The sequence below is a fragment of the Musa acuminata genome, chromosome BXJ3-6, assembly GCF_036884655.1.
Source record: "Musa acuminata AAA Group cultivar baxijiao chromosome BXJ3-6, Cavendish_Baxijiao_AAA, whole genome shotgun sequence".
Taxonomy (NCBI): Eukaryota; Viridiplantae; Streptophyta; class Magnoliopsida; order Zingiberales; family Musaceae; genus Musa; species Musa acuminata.
This window is the reverse complement of record NC_088354.1, coordinates 919,781-941,461: the sequence shown is the minus strand read 5'-3', so window position 1 is coordinate 941,461 and position 21,681 is coordinate 919,781. Positions and strand designations below refer to the sequence as shown.

At 38.6% G+C, this 21,681-nt stretch overlaps 3 protein-coding genes across 4 annotated transcripts; 1 reads left to right on the top strand and 2 right to left on the bottom strand.

Moving 5' to 3' along the window:
- Nucleotides 1–6: 6 nt before the first annotated feature.
- LOC135641263 (transcription initiation factor TFIID subunit 15b-like) lies at nt 7–9,152 on the top strand. Of its 2 annotated transcripts, XR_010497689.1 has the most exons (7): nt 7–249; nt 375–510; nt 613–1,363; nt 4,477–4,627; nt 4,713–4,794; nt 8,754–8,953; nt 9,066–9,152. XR_010497689.1 is itself a non-coding variant. In XM_065156520.1 (6 exons), the coding sequence occupies exons 1-6, from the start codon at nt 117–119 to the stop codon at nt 8,869–8,871; spliced, it is 1,371 nt and encodes a 456-aa protein (XP_065012592.1). In that variant the 5' UTR covers nt 7–116; the 3' UTR covers nt 8,872–9,152. The 2 variants fall into 2 exon arrangements, 1 of the variants encoding a protein (XP_065012592.1); XM_065156520.1 differs by having other exon boundaries at nt 8,754–9,152.
- A 2,323-nt stretch (nt 9,153–11,475) lies between these two features.
- On the bottom strand, nt 11,476–14,017 carry LOC135639541 (WRKY transcription factor WRKY24-like). Its single transcript, XM_065153334.1, has 5 exons — nt 13,587–14,017; nt 13,022–13,210; nt 12,463–12,929; nt 12,215–12,376; nt 11,476–12,135 (listed from the first exon to the last, which is right to left on the bottom strand). Exons 1-5 carry the CDS (start codon nt 13,890–13,892, stop codon nt 11,700–11,702), a joined length of 1,560 nt encoding a protein of 519 aa, XP_065009406.1. The 5' UTR covers nt 13,893–14,017; the 3' UTR covers nt 11,476–11,699.
- Nucleotides 14,018–16,677: 2,660 nt separating this feature from the next.
- LOC135639932 (uncharacterized) lies at nt 16,678–18,697 on the bottom strand. The gene is made up of 2 exons (XM_065153956.1): nt 18,566–18,697; nt 16,678–18,387 (listed from the first exon to the last, which is right to left on the bottom strand). The coding sequence occupies exon 2, from the start codon at nt 18,309–18,311 to the stop codon at nt 16,725–16,727; it is 1,587 nt and encodes a 528-aa protein (XP_065010028.1). The 5' UTR covers nt 18,312–18,387; nt 18,566–18,697; the 3' UTR covers nt 16,678–16,724.
- Nucleotides 18,698–21,681: the final 2,984 nt, after the last annotated feature.

Here is a 21,681-nt window from a genome sequence, read left to right as displayed (position 1 = left end):
TCGATCCAGGAGACTGCGTGCCCTAACAAGTCGCCTCCCGTCTCTCTTTCTCGCGCTCTGCGTTCGATTTCCCCTTCTTCTCTTCCTCGGGGGAGCGACAGCAAAAGACCTAATCGATGTCAGGTTCGTACGGCTCCGGCGGACTCGATGAGACCGCGCCGCCTCCGCGAGGCGGTGGGTATGGCCGAGGCCGCGGCGGTGGCGGAGGCGGAGGCGGTGGCGGTTATGGTGGAAATCCCGGGAATCGAGGTTCTTGATCCTTCTTTTCTAAAGCGCCCTTGAAAGTTGTCATTGGTTTTTTGTCTCCTTGATGTTGGTTTTGGCTTTCTGTAGATCTAGGGTTTGGTTTCTGACCTGTCTGCCGTTTTATGTAGGAGGCGGCGGTGGATATGGGGGCGGCGGGTATCAAGGTGGCGATCGTGGTAACCGTGGAGGTGGTGGGGGGAACCGAGGTGGTGGCCGCGGTGGCGGAGTTGGCCGGGAGGGTGATTGGCGCTGCCCCAACCCCAGGTCCTCTTATTTCCCCTTTGGGGTTTCACTTGTCTTTCTGATATATGATTCTAGTACATTTAATTTTCTTTTCCTGTTGATAAAGTTGAGTTTTTTGTGCAGTTGCGGAAACCTGAACTTTGCGAGAAGAGTGGAGTGCAACAAGTGTGGTGCTCCTTGCCCTGGTGGTGGTGCTGGTCGTGGTGGAGGCTCTGGTGACAGTAACAGAGGCGATGGAGGTGGTGGTTATAATAGAGGTGGTGGTGATTATAATGGTGGAAGTGGTGGTGGTCGTGGTGGTTATAATAGTGGTGGTCGGGGACATGCTGGGAACCGCGGTGGTAGGAGCACTGATTATGGGGGAAGAGGTGGATCTTACAATAACGAGAGGGAGGATGGTGGTTATGGTCAAGTTGCACCACCACCTCCAGCTGCATATGGTGGTCCTGTTGGAAATTACCCTCCTGCTCCTAATAATTTTGGTGCAAATAATACTTATGGTGGTGATTCTGTTCCACCTCCTAGTGGCTACGGGGGCCCCAATTCTTACCCTCCTTCATATGGCGCTCCTCCAAATGCATATGGCACTGAAGGTCCTGCAGTTCGTGGTGGTCCACCATCTAGCTATGGTGCTCCGCCATCTGGATATAGTGGCGGGTATGGTGATCGTTCAAATCCTGGCCGTGATGGTGGTGCTCCACCGCGCCATGGTGGTGGTTCATATGGTGCTGCTCCTGGTGATCCTACTGCCACTATTAAACAGTGTGATGAAAATTGTGGAGAATCGTGTGATAACTCGAGGATTTACATCTCAAACTTGCCTCCTGATGTGACTACAGAAGAGCTGCGTGACCTTTTTGGAGGGATCGGACAGGTTTGTATTTTTCCCTCTCTTATAGTAGTTAATCTTAGCATGTGACAGGTCAATGTTCCTTTTATTGGAGATAAATTATTGTTGTAGTCATATTTGTAGATTTTAAGGATCATAGATATATCATGGAAAGAGGTAAAATGACAAAGGATTAATTATTGAAGCATCATTGAAGCATTAATTATTTAACTAAAAGTATTTCAGTGGTATTTAGGGATTAATAGCATGCATACTTTGTATTGGTAACAGACATCATATATGCAGATATATCTGATTTTTTAATTAAGTTCTAAACAACCTTTGATGACCTGGGGTTGATCATTCTATCTAGCTCAGACAAGAAGATATATCTTTTTGCTGTTTCCATGGAATGTTTTCTTTTTTATTCATATAACTACTTTTTTTATCATTGAGAACTCATCTCTTCATTCATCCTATAACTGACTGAATGAATTGCACATTGAGCAAATTCATGTTCAAGAAGAAATCTTTTTTTAGTTATTTGGTGAAATTCAAGGCCAAGACATTATCAATTGTTTTCATTGTGGTTACATTCTGTGATTCATATATATATATATATATATATATATATATATATATATATATATATATATATATATATATATATGTTGGCCTGGTGTTCCTATAGTTTGTGGTCCTATTACATCATGTTCTGATGCATAAATAGTATAGTAATTTGGTAATCATGTGAAAATAGGGGAAGAGAAAGGTAGTCAACTAGCTTAAAATATTTGTTTTTTTTTAATTGTAGTTATACACAAACTCAAATTGTTTTTCTATAGAATATGGAAAGATTAAATCCACTTTATCACATTCTAAAGGCTAAGTATCCTTAAATTACTTTTGACTTTTGATTGAATTATATGAGTATTATTGGCATCTGCAAGCTCATCCATTGTGATTTGAATTTATGTTTGTTGCTATGTTGCATGTATGTGTCTTGGTTCATGTATCATAGTCCACAAGATCATATCGGGATGAGGATTAGTTACGAGTTATACGATTGAGTCGGTAGAATCAGGTTAATTGGATCAGTAAGACTGACCACAAAGATAACATAATAATAGTAATATATAATTTTTAGCAACAGACCACTGGAAATGTATAAAATAAAAAGAAGTATGCAAATATTTTATATGTTAAAAGATTCTTTAACTTTATTTTTTCATAGATATTTAAGTTTTCAAAAGAAATATATAAACCAATGAGGAACACTGTATGATAAAATAACTATTTTATGGTAATATAATATAAAAATATAAATTGTATAATACAAATGTATTATTGTAGTGATTAATTATTTATGTATATTTTGTATAAATTAGCAAACGATTATCCACTTGCAGTTTTGAAGATAATGATTAACCCTACTGTGATCCCAATTCTTCTCTTGTTATCATGCAAGTCAGTGTAGTCAAAAGCGCTAGGCGCTATGGTCCCAAAATGCTTGAGGTGCTAGGCGCTCCCCCAAGCAAAATGGGATGCTCTCAAATATTATTATTTAAAAATCATATATCATGATTAATAAAAATAAACTAAAACAAAAATAACACATCAAACTTGCATTTATTTAAAGTGCCAAACTACATTGTCCATATCCAATAACAAAATAAAACAAGATTAACATCAAAGATCATTAAAATCCAGTTCATCATCTTCAATCTTGTCACTATCGATAGCTACGATGACATTCCAAAACACTATAAAGCAGCACTAATCACCACAGCAATAGCAATAACAACCGACATGTTACTACTGATTCACTACAGCAGGCAGTTACTGTTCTCACAAACATAGACAAACAACAAAGACTAACAGCAAAGCAGGCAGCTATTTAAGTTCAAATTGACAAACAGCAATGAAGTGGCAGCGATGAACGGGGAAGAGGGAGGGGAAGAGGGAAGAGGCCGTAGGAGGGCTGTGGTGAATGGGGAAGAAGGCAGCGATAAACGGGGAAGAGGGAAGAGGCTGTAGGAGAGCTGCTGTGAAAGGGGAAGAAGGCAGCGATGAACGGTGAAGAGGGAAGAGGCTGCGGTGAACATAGGAAGGCTGCGGTGAATGGGTAAGAAGGCAGTGGTGAATGGGGAAGAAGGAGAAGAGAGAAGAGGGAAGAGGCTGCGGAGTGTTGTGGTGAACGGGGCAGCGGTAGGAGGGAGGATGAGAAAGAGAGAGATATACCGGGAGGGAGGCAAAGAAGCTGCTGTCATCAGAGGATGACGTCGCTGTTGGAGGAAGATGTTGCCGCTGTTGCTGTTGCTCGAGGAAGATGCTACCGCTGTTGTCATTGTTCGCTGATGGGAGGAACTCCACTGTTGTTCAGAAATGAAGTGAGAAAGGGTTTCTATGTCAAGGCTCGTGCGTGGATAGGTTTCAATCGAACTCTGCTAGTATCGACTCACGGTCTAATTGTTTCAATCGAACCAGATACAATTGTCTGGTTCATGTCAGGCTTGAACTGGCCTGAGTTGAATCAGGTGTTTGCTCGGCTCAATAGGTGGGCGCTCAGGCCTCTCCTCACCTGGGTGCCCAATGATTTCACTGATGCAAGTGATGTATGTGGTAATGCTAAGACAAATAGAAAAGGCTATGTTTGAAGAGGCACAGATTGGATTTGAGAGTAACTTTAAAACTTCTTACTCTCTTTCTCTATCTAAGCATCCCTATTTCTTTAAGAGGTTAAGGAATTTTTTGTACTCCTTTTCTTTCCCTATAATTTTTCTTACTGTTATTACATGATGGTAGACTAGGTATGTCCTTTTATATTTCTAAAGTTTGAGTAGAGGCCGCATTAGTTTTGTTTTATCTAAATATGCATGCCTAATCCTTTCACCTTCTTGGTCAAAAGCTCATTTTTCAATAACTGGTATTGTTCATAGAAACACTTATTTTCTCCTTGTTACTGTATTCTTTTGTCATGAGATTTTTGGCATGGGGCATATGATCACATAATACATGCAGATGTTGGAATGGTAAATTAGTATAGTATGAAACTGGGTGTAGATTTTTGTCTGCCCCTTCTTCCCTCCTCTATCTGCTCTCTCTGCCTTTCTTTATTGTTTGAGAAATCCTGAATACTTCTCTGTTTTTATTTCTAGGTTGGCAGGATCAAACAAAAGCGGGGTTACAAGGACCAATGGCCGTGGAATATTAAGATATATACCGATGAATCTGGAAACAACAAAGGGGATGCTGTTTTGTCATATGAAGATCCAGCTGCTGCACATTCTGCTGGGGGCTTCTACAACAGTAAGTTGTAGTATGCCTTCTAATTATCTTGTTTGTCATTCCCCACAAACTTCAATTTTACATATTTATAAAACTTCTGTTCTAGACTATGACATGAGAGGATACAAGATTAACGTTGCAATGGCAGAGAAGACTGCACCTAAAGCTCCACCTGCATATGGTCACGGGTATTAAACCGCGTCTTTGTTGTTAGACATCTGGTGTATGCTGGTTATTTTGCCTTCATATATTAGTCTTTGTGCTTCTTAGCATATTGCCTCGTCATGTTTACTCCCGGAAAGCAATTGAAGCATGTGTATATCTGTCTATTCTAGTGAAAAAAAGAAAAGAAAATAAAACAAACAAATATTAGGGGTGGTGAATTGCATGATGCAAAATTTTCCATTATAGTTGTTAAGTCCATGCTTGTTATCTTCCAACTAGCCATGTTTATCTAATTTTTTTGTACTGGCTGAAATTATAAAATTGCTGTTAATTTTTAGTTTTTTCGTTGCTACCTTTGCTTGTTGATTTCTTTCACACTTTTGATGGCGTTCCTTGAGGTTTAACTTTTTTCCTTTATGGCAAGAATTGCATTATCTATGGGAGGGACTAAATTTAGCACAATAAAGATGTTGATTGTATTTAGATAGTGTTCTTGCTTTATTTATTTTACAGTGTAGATTTGGTATGCATAATTTTAGATGTGTTCCTTGATGTTTGACCCTCTTGTCATAGAAGCTGGAATCTCATCAGTTTCATTTATAAATTAACTTTTATGACATTGTCTATATAGTGCAATCTCTGTTGTCTTTGTCTTGTAAATGTCTTGTTTAACATAAGTGCCTGATAAAGTCGTATCCTTGTTGTAGGTCCACATAGATTGGTTTTTTTATCTTTGAATGGTGTCTGTTGACTTAAGAAGTCAGTGTGTTGCTTGGACTTATTTATAGGCATTCATCTCTTTTAACATATGTTCCTCTCATGATAGACAATGCAGGACATGATTTTGATAAATGTGAAGCCGCATACTGTTTTATAGCATTGCTTTGTGTGAGTCTGTTATCTTTTATAATGAACTGATAATTGGTAGTTAACTTTTTTTTTTGCATTGTAATTTTAAAATTATTAACAAGTTCTCTTAATGGGTGCCTTCTTGATGTTGACCTCATAACCCTTTTATGGAACAATTTAATCAAGTCTGAAAAAGAAATGAGATATGCTGGATTTTGCTAGTCATTTTTTATTTTTTAGATTTTTTGCACTAAGAGTGCAAGCTTTAAGTTATTTTTGAGAACATAATTGTCTTAATTAATTAAACTTGTAAATTGTAAGCCTTATGGGTATGTTGAGATCCATTTGTGTTATTTTCTAGGGATCAATTGTAGTCTTTTTTCTACTCTGTTGTTCTTTTGTCTCTTTACTCCTTGTTCCATCTAGATATGTATTCTTCTATTATGTCAGTTTGTGTTAAAGTGAAACCTGATTGCTACAGGAAGCCTTTTTAGTTTGATAGTAGATTGTTATAGATGGAAGTAGTATTCTTTGGACCATGAAAAAGCGCTGCTGTGCAAGTAAGACCTATATGTTTTGGAGATCAGCAGGTTAGGAAAAGTTGCAGAGCTGATTTCATGCCTGGCTTGACTTGCAACTTGGGGATTCTAAATGTAAGGTCGTAGATATCATATTGGAGGCCTCTGATTTTGAGAATCCCTCTCATAAGTACTTCCTAAGGGGTTGCCCATCCTGGTACCAATTTACAACTTAAGTAGGGAAGTGACACAAAGTTGCCATAGCCAGAGATTCCACCTCTTTCTGAACTTTTTGGTTGAAATCTGCTATTGGTAAGGACCAAACATATTGGCTGGTGTTGGCCAAAAATTGGGTTGGGTTGCCTGATTTTGAGATAAATCAGTCAACTCCGGCCTATCCCAATCAATTTCTGGATGCTTTTGGCTGCTTTCTAATGGAGATGGAATTTCTCAGGAAATATTGGATAAGCATCTGCCAAGATAGGATTCACAAATCTGGCTTATTGACTGATCCTGAAATCCACGAGTTTGATGGCATGCGAGAACTATCTGGGAGGTAAGAGATTGATAAATAGAGGGGCAAGACTATAAAGATGATTGGGGTATATGAGAGATGATGAGGTAGATAGTAGAGGAAGAGGAATTGTATGGGGTGATTCAGGAGAGGAATAGGAATTAGTGAACTTGAGGATGGACAAACATGAGAAAAAGGGTACCATCACTGGTTGATTAGGAGACAAGAATTTTGATCCACAAGTTCATACCCATGGACATGTGTATGTGTGCATATGTATGTATTAAAATTATGGACATGACATACATGTCAACAAATTTCTTATAATTTTATGTTTTAAAATACCGTTCTGAAGAGTGAATTTTTAGTTCAGAAATTTTTTTTTAATTTTTGAGGAAATGTTTGAAATTGGTCATAGTGAATGTAGGAATCCAACTTGTTATTACACTAAGAATTAAGTTGTACTATACAAAGCACAAGTTTATTGAACATTATAAATTATATAAATAGTATTTTATAAGGGTTCAAGATCTACAACCAACAATTTTGTCATTTGCTTCATGATAGCCTTGCTAAGTGCGAACATTGTAATGTCATGTGAATTTTGCTAGCTTATTCTATAGCTCATATACTTCAACTCTCTTTTCAACAAAGCATCTCAAAATAAACACTCTAAGCTTTGACTGAGATTGAGATAGCTGATGCATCAAATCCTTGGATATTTTAGGATGAATAGAATTTGTAGGAGTAGGCCTTGTAAGTGATCAATTGTTTCTCTGTTTGTTGTGATGTACTTTTTGTAAATATTGTATGTAGATGTATGGGGCTTGGTTGCTTGACCCCAACCGGAGACCAATATGGATTGGACTAGTATGAACTTTTAAACCCAGGTAGTGTAAATAGCCAACTTAACTCTGCCCCCAGATCGGTATGAGTTCAAATTCGGCCACACCTGATTTGCAATCATAAATACTGTTGGGGTTGTTGATCACTTTTTGATCAGGTGTATGCTAGCCTCTCCAAATTGAGTGGGTTTAAGTTATCTCACTGGTACTAGTTGTGGTTGTAGCACCAGCCCTTATAGAAAATTTGATCAAGGTTATTGTTTCACTTCTAGAATAAAAGATCTCCAGAGATTTCATAGATCAAGCATATCTGTGATTGGAGATGCTAACTCTTGTCACAAATTTGAGCACTGGAGATGTGATATAGCTTAAACATCTCTAGTAACCACAATATTTAGTTTGGGTGCTAATTTCATTACAAGGTGTGGGTTTTATCTTGCCAAAAGCTGCTACTTGTAGTATGTAAAGCTGCTTGCTGATACAAGCTTGTCCTGTATATTCATGACAGATGTATTGTCCAGATAAAAATCTGTGGTAAATATTCATTTCATATTCTCTTAAACTTCTTATCTTCCATAAAATAAAAATGATAGTGAAACCTTCAAGTTCATGTTTTTGTTATCTTTAGTGTTCAAACATCGAGTCTAATCTGTTTGTGGATACAGATATGAGGCTCATTGGTAAATGATGTATTAAATTATGCAGTATTTTTAAGTCAAATATAGATTTCCATTGTTTTGCATATGGGATGTCGCCATGCTTTGTTATAACTGCAGAGAAAGAAAATATTTTGGTGGAATTGACACTTCTTGTGCATCACAAAGTTCCACTTCATTTGCTGGCAAAACACCAAACAATAGGCAAATATTGCAAAATAAAAAGGGTTGATCAAAAAGCAAAAGTACTTTGTATATTTGTTTGCAAACAAAATTAGAGTTTCTGTTGAAATTTTATTTTGTATGAGAAGCAGCTAATGCTATATATGGGAAGGTTCTGTCAGCATAGGTTTTATTATTTTGAAATAATCTGAGGTGAACCCTGAGTATGTCCTTAACCTTGCCTAACTTATGTTTATGTTTTATGATACTGTATATTGTGCATCTTCTTGACCTTGTCAGTAGCTCTTCGATTGCAAATTCTTTGAAATTTATGTATTAATGTTGTTGGACTTCTTGATAAAATCTTTATGTAATATCTCTACCAACACATCTGAATTATTTGTGGAATAACTGTGTTCTTTTATACTTATACACCAGCGGTGGCGGGAGAGGGGGTTACGGCGGTGGAGATAGGCGCAGAGGCAATTATCATGATGGTGGGGGGTCTGGACCTGATAGGCATAATTATGGTGGCCAGCGATCACGGCCATACTGAAGGCTTGTGTGTGTTGAGGATGTCATCTGAGAGCTATTTCTTGTCATAGTGACATGAGTTGTACTCGAAAATGGAGCCTAAGGTAGGTCATCCCAATCCTCATAACAGGGAACTTTCATCTATTTCAAGAATTGGGTGGGTTTTTAAAGTTGTTGACCCTAAAGTTTATTTCTACCGTGTGAATGTTTTTATAGAGGCATGTGGAACTAATCTCCAAACTGCTGCTAGATTTGAAAATTTTCAGGTGAGTGCTGCTTCATTAAAGTGCTACATTTTATTTATGGCTTTTATAATGTACTGATGCCTTTCTGTGTCGATGTATGGGCACACTATCACCTTGTCAGCAGTGTGCCCAATCTTTTATTTGTAGTATACCAAAGATAGGTCACAGGTTTTGACCACTCAAGGATTTTACATCACTACACAACACTTAGATCAAACCTCCCCGATCTGGCAATGCTTTTGTTGCATCAGATGACTCTTTTGTTTTGAAACTTTCAATTTTAGCCTGTTGCATCATAAACAATCTTTTTACAAAAAATGCATTGTTTGTTTTCAAAAAGTTTTTTTAGGTGAGTGTGACTCCCCTTCTGGTTTTTTATCTATTAGTCTTCTGGGCAAGTCTTCCTTATTATGTAAAGAACTCTAGTACAAAAATCTAATTATTATGTCTCCAGTTTCGTCTGCTTATTAAGCCTTAATCTTATAAGAAGATGAGTTTAATATTTAGAACAATTAAGTACCTCCAGTAAAAGTTAAAAAAAAAGTTGTGGTCAACATAATTTTGTACCTGTGATTGGTGGATTTTAATATTATGCAAGTCCAATTGTGTGTTTTTATTTTTTGTGTTAAAAGAACTTTGTGCAACTACAATGATATTTTTTATTTTTGTTTCTCAAATGCCATCTATACCAGAAGACGAAATGCTTCTCTTGTTAAAATCATCATGACAATTATGCCGCTAAAGCAGAAGGAAACTTTGGTTTTCTACTGATATTTGCTAGAATCCGGTGTTGTAATATTTTTTTTTCTTTTGTCGTTTTATACTGGAGCAAATAAATGTTTTTGTATCGAAGGGCCGATATTTCAACAAACTGTTTCAAGTTCAGACTTAGCAAATGCATTTGCTTAGTTCATTAATGGTTAGACCTCCAAAACCATGTCTCTCAGCGGCAGATGTAGCTTGCTGATGCTCCGTCGGGCATTTTGCTGTCATTTATATGCCTCGTCCGTCGACTCTAGCAAATTGAAAATTAAATTTAAACCATTTTCTTGGATTGGGCATTGGTCAAGTTTTGAATTTTTAAATTGATGGGTAAATCGTTTGTTAAAAAAATAAAATATAGTGAAAGAAATCGAAAGGAATGAATCAAACACTTTGTCGAATATAGTGGTTTTATATCTTCAAACGAAACATTCTAACTATTGGTTTTTGATAATTTATCGAATAAAGCCCCTCGTTATAAGTTTTTCTCATAATCTTTTTTTATCTGATGTGTTTTTTTTAATGTCCGTTTATCCTTATGATTGACGAATGGATCGAATCTCTAAATCCTTGAATTTTTTAATGAATAAAAAATATTTATCAATCCTAAAAACTCCTTTATATATAAATATATATTAATAAATCATCATCGGATAAAAATTAACACCATAATCTCATTGAATCATTCGAATAAATTTAATGAATAAATTTAATGGGTTAATTATAAATTATCTTTTGTGGTTAAATTTCTTTAGTATCTTGGGATTTCTATAGTTATGAAAGTGAAACATATAGCTCCGTTTATTCTAATGCTATCGATTTTATCAATGAAAGTATCAAAACGATGAGTAAAAAGATAATTTTAATATTTAAATTATGGATGAGAAGAGAGAGAGTAATAACATAACGAGAGGTGAGACAAAGGGAGAGGAGGAAAAGGATGATGCATATGTCAACGTTTTGCATCTGCGTCGGTATTGATGTAGATATAGAGGGGCAAAAGGGTTGCTCGATATTTGCATCGGTGCTAATGCAGATGCTGAGCGTTGCTTGGCAATTGCATCAGCACTGATACAGATGCAGAGCACCATAGTTCTACATCTGCGTTGGCATCGCTCAGCAACTATATCGATGCTAATACATATATCGAGCGGTCCTTTCGCTATTTTACATCTGCATCGACACCAATGTGTTGTGCTGACATAAATGCAAACTGTCAGCATTTGCGTCGTTCTTTTCCTTCTCTCCTTTTGCCACACATCTCGTCGTCGCTCTCTCGTCTCATCCATAATAGTTACTCGCAGTTCCAGTGACATCGTTGTCCGTCACTACCGAAACGTAAGTGAGATATTAAGATTATTTTTTTACTTATTATTTTTATACTTTCATAGGTAAAATCAATGACAAATAGAGCTAGAGATTTTACTTTCATAACTATATAGAATTTTAATATTAATTTTTGAAATCTAGAGATCAGAATGTTAAAGATGTTTAACCAATTTATTCTAAATTTAATCCAAGTTGTTTCAGAATGCTTAAGTACCATGGCTTTTATGTATATTGAGATGTAAATATTTTATAGAAAAATACAGTCCATTCAACCTCATTTACATTTAAAATAAAGAAAGAAAGAAAGAACCCTATAATTGTTTCTGTTTTCATGTTGTTTCCTATCCAACTATTCTGGTTGGTGTTGTAATTGATACAATTGTCAGAGAGGCTCACAGACCTCAAAACAATCAAACGAATGAGACAAATGCAGTGTCATGACTCTATATATTAATCCCTACAACACGATTGAAGTCTCCAGTCTTTGAGTTCTTCCTCTGTTTCCCTCTCAGTCTCAGCACAGCAGAGACTTGAAGAATGTATCATCTCTTTGCTCCTCCTTCGCTTTGATGAGCGTACCATCTGTTTGTCTCTGCTGCTGCTGTTGCTGCTGCTGCTGTAGATTCATGTAGGAGCTCATTGAGTTATCGTAGCCGGCGAAGCCAGAGAAGCCATCGGATCTGCCGGTGTAGACGGAGTCAGTGACCATCTGATACTGATGGCTCTCCGTCGCCGATGGTCTTATCGCCATGTTGAAGTTGTTGTTGCTGCTGTTGTTGTTGATGTCGGAGGTCGGCCTGTTGAGAAGCTGCGCGCCGCTGCCGCGAGCTGCGGGCACGTCGTGGTTGTGCTTCCCCTCGTAGGTGGTGATCACCGCCCTGAGATCATGCGACGCCCTCTCCACATGCTTCCTCACCGGGCACCCTATGGTGGTGCACTTGTAGTAGCTCCTGTAATGCCACAGAGACGACAACATCACGTCAGTCGCCGTCTTCCGATGAACACTGTGGTATCAGGAACGAAGCTTACCTCGGATTGGGATTCCCCTTTACCACCTTCTGCCCGTACTTCCTCCACCGGTACCCGTCGTCGAGGATGTCGATGTCGCTCATGGTCTGCACCACCACTCTCGGCTCCCTCACCGTCCTGTTCCCTGCAGCCGCTCCTCCCTCACCTTCCCCACACTCCTTCCTGAGAGAAGAAGAAGAAGAAAAAAGCATCAGTCTGCTACTCCCTCATCAGCTGTAGCGATCACTTCATCCTTGACCGAAGCTTACCATCGCTTTGCATCAGGCTCATCTTCATCGTACTCGTCCGCTCCCGGTTTGCTGATCTCAAGATCATCATCGCCGAAGGAGGTGGAGGAATTCTCGGGCGTGGCAGCAGATTCGATCAGGGAATGCTCGTTTGCTTCGGAGGGAGCAGTAGCCCGAGCTGTTGAGTTCCTCTTGTTGGACTGCGGCTTCGGGTGGTTGTGCGTGCCTTTGTACACGATCTCTGTGATCTGCCCATCCACCGATCTCTCCACCTTCTTCTTCGTCGGGCAATTGGGGTACGTGCACTTGTAGTAGCTGCGCGGGTTCTCGCTGCCCTTCACCTGCTTCTGCCCGTACTTCCTCCAGTTGTAGCCGTCGTCCGACCTCCGCTGCAGAGTCTGCACAGGCTGAGCACAGTGAGCTGGATTGGATTCCAGTGATCTGCTGCCATCAGCTCTTGCTTGCATCCATGGCTGCCGATGATGCTCCTGCATGAGAACACGGAAAGGATCAGTCATCAATGGCCTTCTGAATACTAGTGAAAGCAAAACAGGAGGAGGAGGAGGAGGAGGAGATATACCGATGGGATGGGTGCGGAAGAAGGGAGGAAGGAGGAAGCTTGGGTGGTTCCATTAATGGCCTGAGTCTGGAAGGAGAAGTCACTGTAGGACTTGTCTTCATCCTTGATGTCTTGAGGGTAAGCAGTGGCGGTTCCTCTCCAGTTGAAAGCTTGTGAGGCAAACGAACCAGTTGTAGGAGATGGAAAGATCTATTAAAGGCAAAGCAACATATAAGTTGGCCATCATCGTTGCTGATTACTACCGAAAGGGAACTCTTAAAACAGAGAACAATGTTCAGAAACAAAACAGAGAACACATATTGAGCTAATATATCACAGTAATTATATATTATTGATAGATCTGTCATGTCAGTATGACTAATCACAATTATATAAAGAAATTCTTTAAATTAGAAATGATCTAAAAAATATTTCTTGAATGGCTTAAAATAATAAGTATTCTTCGAATCAGAATTACTTGGAACAATGTTTTCCTAATATTGTTTTATGTAACTAAATATTTTATAGCCAAATTTAAGCCATTCTAATTCCTAATCAGAGACTGTTACGGTAACATTAGACTTACGGAAGAAGAGAGGAGAACAGGAGAGTCGAGGAGCTCGGCGGGGCTGAGCCCGGCTGGAATGGCGAAGTAGGAGGAAGGGGAGATTGGCGGAGGAAAGATGGGCAGCGAAGGCGGCGGACTGGACTTGAACTTGGGCAACCCAACGCCGTCGCTGCCGAAGCTCTCCGAGAACCCCCGGAACGAGTAGTCGTCGCCGGGATCGCCTGCAGAGAGGAGCTCGGAGAAGGAGGCGGTCGCGAAGGAGAAGGCGTCGGCGTGCTGCCGGGAGCTCGCCGACGTCTCTAAGCTCGCGGTGGAGGAGGCCATGGTGGAGGCGGAGGAAGAAGGAGGAAGAGGAGGAGGAGGAGGAGCTCTTCGTGGCCTGTGTGACGGGTTACGAGGTGGGGAGCGGAGGAGGTGGGCGATGGCTGTTGCAGTGAATGGGGGGGTTAAGAAGAGAGAGGGAGAGGGAAGGCTGAGGTAATGTAGGCAGATGGCGAGGCGTCTTCTGAGAAGATGAGTGCCGGGGGGTGGAAATTTTGACCGTTGACTGGTCAAATCTCGTGGGTTGGACTGGAGGCTGAGTCCGACGGACGATGCCCTCTTTTCCCCTCCGCACGAAATCCAAACTACATCACCCATTCCGAACAAAGTGGTAGGCCCCATCTTGTTCTACCAATCACAAAAGGCGTGGGTCGTCGGGTGAGTGATCGACGGGTAGAGGGAGTATTGCTCTCTTCCTCCCGTGGTTTTGGTGCATGCTTTCGACTGCAATCGTGGACATTTCTCTTTGACTTCTTCACGATGTATGAAATGACCAAAACACCCTTTCTACACTGTCAACTTTCTCCTCTTTTTTTCTTTTTCTCTCCATGCTTAACATCGATCAAAATTTTGCATGGCTTTTTGAGTCTTTCATGTTATTCTATCTATTACCATAAACTATAATTAACATACACATTTAATGTTAGCAAGATCCAACATTCCGTTCGAAAATGATAATATTTTAGTCATATTGCTTCTAAATGAATTATATGAGGTCAATATAGTCAATTTGCCTCAGCTCAAATGGTTGAATAGTTCAAGTACGGCATTGCTTACCTTATATGAGAGAATATAAGAGAGAGAGAGAGAGAGAGAGAGCGAGAGAGAGAGAGAGGAGTCTTGTTTGTGTTCCTACCACACAGCCAAAAAGGGTCTTCGTTTGTGCGTGGACACTAACACACACACACACACACGTTAATATATGGTTCAGGCACAATAAGACAACCGGCAAAAACTAGACGAGGTTGGATTCATGCTTCTCTCCTCCCAAATATGGACACAACTAACGTTGATTGAAGTTCTTGACATCAGGACAAGTATGTAACAAGAGACTAAGATGTGAATCACCTCCGATGGAGTCCTATAACTCGTATATAAGATACAAGAAACAAAAGGCTTTTATTGTTTCCTAGTAAAGGATGTGATTCATTTGACTTGTGGACCTCATCATGTTTTAGATCTAACAACGAGTAGAATCTTATTTTATTTTCATTCTTCGATAAAAAGATTTTAATATAGAAGATGAGTCTTTCTTAGTCACATTAATCAGGATTTACTTACTTTTAAATCCGACATCGAATCAATCTAGAAGCTTAAGTTTCTCTCTATTATCCATAATTTTTTTCTTTTAACATCTCCTCATACTGTTCCTTTTTTTTTTTTTTGGTCTCACAATCTTCATCTTGCATATAAACATTTTCTAATAAATTATTATATATAAATCTAACCTACCCGATTCAAGTTAGAACAAATTCAAGACGAACTCCTTAATTCCACGGAAGAAGCTTAAGTTTCAACTCTTGTGTCAATGATTCATCAAGACATTGATGGCCGCTATGTGATTTGATGGGACTTGCTCATCACAAGTCAGAGGTGACAAAGCAGATATGCTCGAATTGAATTAGCAAAGTTCATGGTAGTGATTGCATGAGGAGATTTCGTTTGAAGAACATCATCCTATTCCAAATGATCAAATGCTTGATAGATTCCTATTTCACTTTCGTTACTCTTTATCCTATTATTTATTTCAAATATCTCAAGAGACAAGCAATATATATAATTATATATAATTGAAAGTAATAAGGTGTGTGATTGGAGCAAACTATGTGAAGTTTGCTAAGTAGAGGACATGAAATTGGTGATTGATGAAAGATCAAATCATGCAATTACTGCACAAAAAAATGAGGCTTCTTTTTCTTTTTTTCTTAACCTTCACTCTAATGTAATATGTATTGAATAAATTGTGGTATGTTGTGTTGAACAATAACTTATTTCTACTTGAATTAAGTGTAAAGAATTTAATCCAAAAACTATGTTGCTCTGAGTTAAACCAAATATATGTCTATTAATTCTTTTATTCCTTAGTGATATGGAACTATTCATTATTCCTTTATCAATCTACTAATAATGTGTATAATTTTTTTACATTTTATTCTTTTATCTACCACTATAAAATATCTTTTGGTTCTCTTCTCGTATTTACTATTTTAATATTCTTCTTGTGAAAAAAAAATGTTTTAGAGAATAAATCCAACAAATTATTACTTTTGGTCTAATATCTATCTCCTAATTCTTTTTTATTTTCCATTATTGATTATATATTATATGACCAAAATAATTAATATTTTTAGATACACAATGAATTATAAAGGTCTATGTAGTTGATCTCAAACATACTTACCACTTTATTGTTGTCACTATTATAAATACATAATAAAACATGAATTGATATGATAAAATCGTGATATATAAATTTTTTTCATCATTTCTCTAAGTGGATTATAGTATTTAATATAATAAATTTTATTATAATAAATTTAATATGGTACTAATGCATGTGTATGACTAACTCATTTAACCTATATTGATTATTCAAAATCTCATCTTATAAGTATTATTTCGATTAAAAATATCGAAAAAATAATATATTATTTCAAAATAATGCTAAAAATACTTTTCTAAGAGAATCCAATAATAGTTTTCCTTCATCCTTCTCTCTCAAATCTCTTTTCGAGCACTCCGTGGTCTCGAGACTTCCTCCGGTCGATACATACGTAGCTAACTGATGGAAGACAAATTTGTCGTATGCTTTGCTGCGGATAAAGAATAATACAGTCACACAACAATGAAATCTCTCGCAAACTCTGTGTGCAGCATCAACTCATCCTCGTCTTCTTCTTGAGCCGATGATGATGACAAAGTAGGTGGAGGACGAACGGTATCACCGTCATCGCCTTCACCGACCACATCTTGCAACTGTATCAATGGTGGAATTGGTGGAGTCATTTCCTCGATGGGGACTGCTGCACCATCACATCCCCCCTCTGAGTTCTGTGTCTCACCTTCACAATGGTGTTTGCTGAAAAGACTGTCGTCTCCTACCTCGTACAAGTTCCCGGTGCGCACCTCCTGCGCCAGCGAGCACGACCAGCACAACATCCACTTCACGTAGTCGGTAAGCGAAGCCGACCCCAAGCAGAACCGATCTCCGGGGAGCTTAAACCTTCTCCTCATCTGAATCCTCCAGTACCCCCCGTAGAGCAGCCCGAACGCACAGAGCACCACTCCGGCGATCCCCACGACGTCTCCGATCACGTAGTCGTGGATGTTGAGCGCCGCGATGTTGAAGATCCAGAACGGACCAGCACACAGCAGCAGGAAGGTGACGGTGTGCACGTACATGTTGCCGAAGCCGAGCCTCTCCATGTTCCACCCGAAGACGCAGCAGGTACAGAAGAAGGAGAGGTAGCAGGCGGCCATGTCGTCCCAGACGTCGAGCAGTCCTCCGACCCACTTTGGCTTGCTCACCACACTTCCCTGGTCGTGCATCTTCAGGCCATGCTTCCCGCACTGTGATTCTTCGTCGGACATGGAGTTGGAGTTGGATTCGCTTCCGAGAGGACTGTAGACCGTGTACAGAGCGGCGAAGACCGGCGCCGCGAGCCCGAGACCGAAGAAGAAATCCTCGAGCCACTCCGGCCTCTGCCTCCTGGCGTAGCCCCAGTAGAGGCCACAGAGGATGTACTGCGCGAAGCAGGTGGTGTGGAGGAGGAGGAGGACGACCACCATGTGAGCCCATTCGTGAGGACGGTAACCTCCGTCCTTGCAATACACCTTCCTGAGCTCGGTGACGTCCTCCGAGCTCCATCGACACAGCATGACAAGCTGGTGAAACAGAGTGGGGTGTTGGTATACGCTCATGAGGGTGAAGAGCGCGTTGAGGACCTGGTTATTGATCTCGATCCAGTGGTTCCTCAGGGACTTGGTGGGGAAGGCGTCGTTGAGCAGTCCGAGGAGGAGGAGGCCGAGCATGGTTGCAGAGACCCCAACGCAGATTAGCCAGATAAGAAGCGCGATGTTCATGGGGTTCCTGATCCAATCTCTGCAAGTGGCGAAGAGAGAACGCCAGTCGATCTTGTGGAAGAACCGGACATGGAAGCGCCGCCGGATTCCAGCCGGAGAAGGGACTGAGAGCGAGATCTCCTCTCTTTGGTCCAGTGTTCGACGGAGAATTCCGAGCGGGGAAGACAACTTGAGCTGCTTCAACCAGTGATCCATGGATGCACTGCTGCTCTTCCTTGGATCCAACAGTGTTTCTTGGAGTGGTGGGATTCCGATACGGTATTCCCCGAGCTGAGGAGCAGTTTGAGCCGTGCAAGATTCAAGTTCATCATCACCACTGGTGTTGGCGGAAGAAGCCATTGATGCAGACTAAGATGTCGATCTTTGCACAGAGGTTTTCAGCTTCTGATGCCGAGTGACGGATGCACAAAACGTTCTGCAGGAAGAGGAAGCTCGTGAGATTCAAGAAAAGCTAGACGAGAGAATCATCCATTCCGTTGATCGAAGCTTCCATGAACAGTCTCATAAAACACCAAAGTTTATGGCAGAAAAATAAGCCAAAGATCTCAATTTCCATATTTCTGATGGAAAATGAAAAGATCAAGGACTTTTACCTATAGAATGAGAACAGATCAGAAGCTTAACTCTGCCTCCTCCTCGTCTTCCTCCCTGTTGAAGACCGGCAAAGAGCCAAAGCTTATGCAAAGGGAAAGGAAGGAGGAGGAAAGAAAAGTCAAAGAACCTTCCTCTTGTCATCAGAACGCAGAGAAAAAAAAAGAATACAGAGAAGAAGTCAAGTCAACTGTTGTAGAGTTACCAAATTGTCCTCCCCGATGAACAATACATCCAAGTGTAGAGCTGAGAGGTGGAACGGTCATTTCGTAATAGCTGTGTCGAGAAGGACTTGTAACCATCCGAAGAAACATCATAATCATGATAATAATAATAATAATAATTGCCATTCTTGACTCGGAAACAGTCTTCGTTTTTTGGGGTCCTCTGCTGGCTTCATTTGTAGAGCATATGGTTGGGGGTAGTGGAAATTGTTTAACACGGCAGGCGGACCCACCAAAGTGGGACGAAATGCGCACTTCAAAGTCAACTTTGACCGGAAAGGAATGTATCGTAGTTGAGTTGACCATTGACCGGATTGCAAGGATTTGAATACATATCCAAAAGTGATGAGTTAGTTTACGAGGGAGGGATCGTCGATCTGTTTGGAGTGAATGTGTTCGATGTAATTAATATATATGCTTTTTGTTTTATATTTTTTATGTTTCATTTTGATCGAGTTTTATGCTCATTTCTAGTAGTTTGTAAATGTAAATAAAGCTTTCAGCTCATAAAGATTTTTATCAACAAAGAATAACTCTAAAATAGTAGTTATATCAAACGTTTGAAATCTAACATATTGTTAGATAAGGTTTCAAGATAGTATATCTTGAGTTGGTTTGTCATATGATTATGTAATTTTTTGTGCATGACGGAATACTTTTAGATCATTTGTAGTATGATCGTTTAGAACTTTACAAAATTTATTTCTATATTTTGCATTATCTATAAGATATTTTTCGAAATGTCTCTATGTAGGATCTTAAGTAGAATGAGGATTGTAGTATGCCTAAGTATTCATGTTTTCTAGCTCATTTTTTTTTCTAGGTTTTTAGGGGACTATGTGAAGTTACAAAGAAATTGATCTTTTACTAACGGATACATAAGGATATCGCATGACCTAAATAAAAATAATTATGTTTGTGACATAACAAAACCTCACTCATATAAAACTATTTGAATATAATGAAACTTAGGATCGAGTCATCTTTTATATTAATATTCATTATAAATGATTTAACCATTTGAGATTTTTTTAGTGAATATTCTAAACTAATTATAAAATAATTATTTTGAGAAAAAATTTGTAAATGATGGTGGGATATACAACGAGACTAAATCGTACGTATATAATTTAGAGCTACCTAACTCATTTTATATTAATATAGCGCAAGTCCCATATAGTCTCACATCGGGAAAATCAAGTTTGTTATCTCCTATTGTAACTATAAATAAGGGTCTGGGCTTTGAAGTCAGATGCACCATAAGAAAACCTAATTGTTTGCTTTAGACTTTTATTGTTTAGTAGTTTAAGATGTTTTATGGCTTAGAAACATCTTCCTAAGACATTTGTAATTGTTCCTTTTATAATAGTGATTTGCTCCTCTATAGGTCAATTGATCGAACTACGTAAATCTTTTTTTTTCTGTTTTATTATTTTTATTGGGTTGTCAAATTACTTTTGATAAATTTTTTGAGGCCAATTCTAACAAAAACAAATCAAAATAATTTTGAGAACAAGTCCAAATTGATTGAAGACACAACTCCTACAACCCTACAACCCAAGTAATACAACCAAACAATTAAGCTCACCAAGAGCCCAACAACTCCTACAACCTAAGGTTTTGCTTGTAATGAGCCCATGCCACACAAGCACATGATTGATCCCTTATGATTTATGCACCATCACTGGTGATTTCTTGGGAAATCACCAATGACATTTATCCAGTGGATGTGTAATGATCCAACCATCACAAGCTTTTAGTATAAAAGAATTTATCAATCTATTTCGAGTCCAAAAATCTAATCTCATCCGATAAATTTTTGGTATACCAAAATTATTTACTAAGGTTGAGAGTCTAAAACTTCATTCAATAAATTAAAATATTAATTTGAATAATTATTCATTTATTTTTATTACTTATCTTTAAGGAAAAAAAATTATTTGATTTCATCTCTCTTCTTCTCTTAGGAACACTTGAATTGGGTGATATATTAAGTTTCACCAATGATCCAATGACTCAATGATATCCATTCCATGGATAAAAAATTACCTTATTAATTTCTAGCATGATATTAGAGCTAAGGTTGATAATTAAATTAAAAGTTATCGATGGGAGAGAAATAAGAAAAAAATAGTTAGAGTAAGGAGGAAAGAAAAGAAAAAAATTGTTACTTGTAATCAAGTGACCATGTATGAGATAAAGATTAAAAAAAAATGAAAATTTATATATATCAGATAGAAATTAAAAAAATGATTAAAGAATAGTTTCATAATGATAAATATTAAAAGAGTTAGAAGACATATATTGGTTTCGATCCATAATTTGACTTAATGTCTTTAGTTGTTGATATATAATTCTTGTAAATTTAGAAATGAAATCTCAAGAGCTATTATATACACCCTAAAGTCAAGTAAAATGAAATTCTTCACAAAATTTCACATAGATGTTCTAAAACATGCTTACTGATAAAACAATATGGCTCTATAACATCATTCATTGATGCTTGCTTTTCTTTTCTTTTCTTTCATGTGTAGTGATTGCTTTTGCATTTGTTTGCTGAAGACATGGAGTATTAGTGGCTCACTAAAACTCTTCTACATATTGACCATTAACTATTCTACTATACCACAGCAGTTTCAGATATGAAGGTCACAAAAGTAGCTGAACTTGATGTTACAACACAATTGTGACTTACTCTGTACAAAATGGGAGCAAATAGCTCTTCAAACTTTCACCCCCAATGATTGGAGGAGAGTGAATTCTTCTACATGAACTGTACTGCAGCTTTTTAGCTGTCCATGATTCTTTAAAGAACTTGCAAATTCTTATGCATAGATTAATAACCACCATATATGAATCATTCTATGGTTTTTCACATATAAAAGATACTAATC